Source organism: Egretta garzetta, unplaced genomic scaffold (genome assembly GCF_000687185.1).
Source record: "Egretta garzetta isolate BGI_Z169 unplaced genomic scaffold, ASM68718v1 scaffold447, whole genome shotgun sequence".
Classification (NCBI taxonomy): domain Eukaryota; kingdom Metazoa; phylum Chordata; class Aves; order Pelecaniformes; family Ardeidae; genus Egretta; species Egretta garzetta.
This window is the reverse complement of record NW_009260397.1, coordinates 2,287,027-2,287,818: the sequence shown is the minus strand read 5'-3', so window position 1 is coordinate 2,287,818 and position 792 is coordinate 2,287,027. Positions and strand designations below refer to the sequence as shown.

The following is a 792-nucleotide window of genomic DNA, read 5'->3' as shown; positions in this document are numbered from 1 at the left end:
GTTTGCCCCTCTAGAAGCACACGTGGGCTGCAGGGGAGCTGGGAGGGTGGTGGGGTGTCCCCAGAGGGCGAGCGGAGTGGGTGTTGGACTGTGTGCTCCTGGCATGACCCCCAGCTTTGGGTGGGAATTGACGATTAAAATCCCGTCCAGTCGGAAGCATGAGGGGAAGTGGGGTAGTCATACTGGAAGTATAAATACGCACCTCTGGGTGCCTCTGAATTCCCCCGCGTGCACAGGGGCTTTCCTGCCTCGGGGGTGGATTGTACGGAGCACGCTGAGCTCCTGCGTGGGGAGGCTGTCCCTGTGTGGGATGAGGATCATGCTGTTCCTGGGCCACTGGTGCTTCCCGGGACCAGGGTGGCAGGTAAGGTGCCCCAGGGCTCAGCGGGGATGTGTGGGTGCAGGGCTGGGGGAATCCCAGCTCCTGTGCAGGCAGTGAGCCGAAAGCGGGAGGGGACTTGGTTGTCGCTCCTCTCCCTGCCCTGAGAACCAAACCTTACTGTGTATTTTCCCATATGTAACTTGACAAAATACCTTTTGCTGAAGAGACTCGGCTGACCCTCAGCAGGAGCATGGAGATGTCTCTGCATGTCTGTCATCCTCAGGCCTGAATGGGAATTTGGTGAAAAATACTATTTTTGTAAAACTTGACCTCTTTGTAAGGGGGCCTCCTTAGGCTGCTTTCCTCCCCCGCTTGTCATGCCCAGCCTGCCGGGGACCGTTGCCTTGGTTTGATTTTATTTCTGGCTGGTGAGCAGTGCGTGGATGCCGGCAAACCAGCGAGGCAGGCCG

General features: G+C 58.0%; 1 protein-coding gene across 1 annotated transcript in view; it reads left to right on the top strand.

Moving 5' to 3' along the window:
* Nucleotides 1-310: 310 nt before the first annotated feature.
* Nucleotides 311-792, top strand: part of NCOR2 (nuclear receptor corepressor 2) — a 188,012-nt gene continuing 187,530 nt past the window's right edge. The window contains exon 1 of the mRNA XM_035898548.1: nt 311-364. Within this exon, the coding sequence (XP_035754441.1) occupies nt 311-364 (54 nt within the window). The remainder of the gene's footprint in view (nt 365-792) is intronic.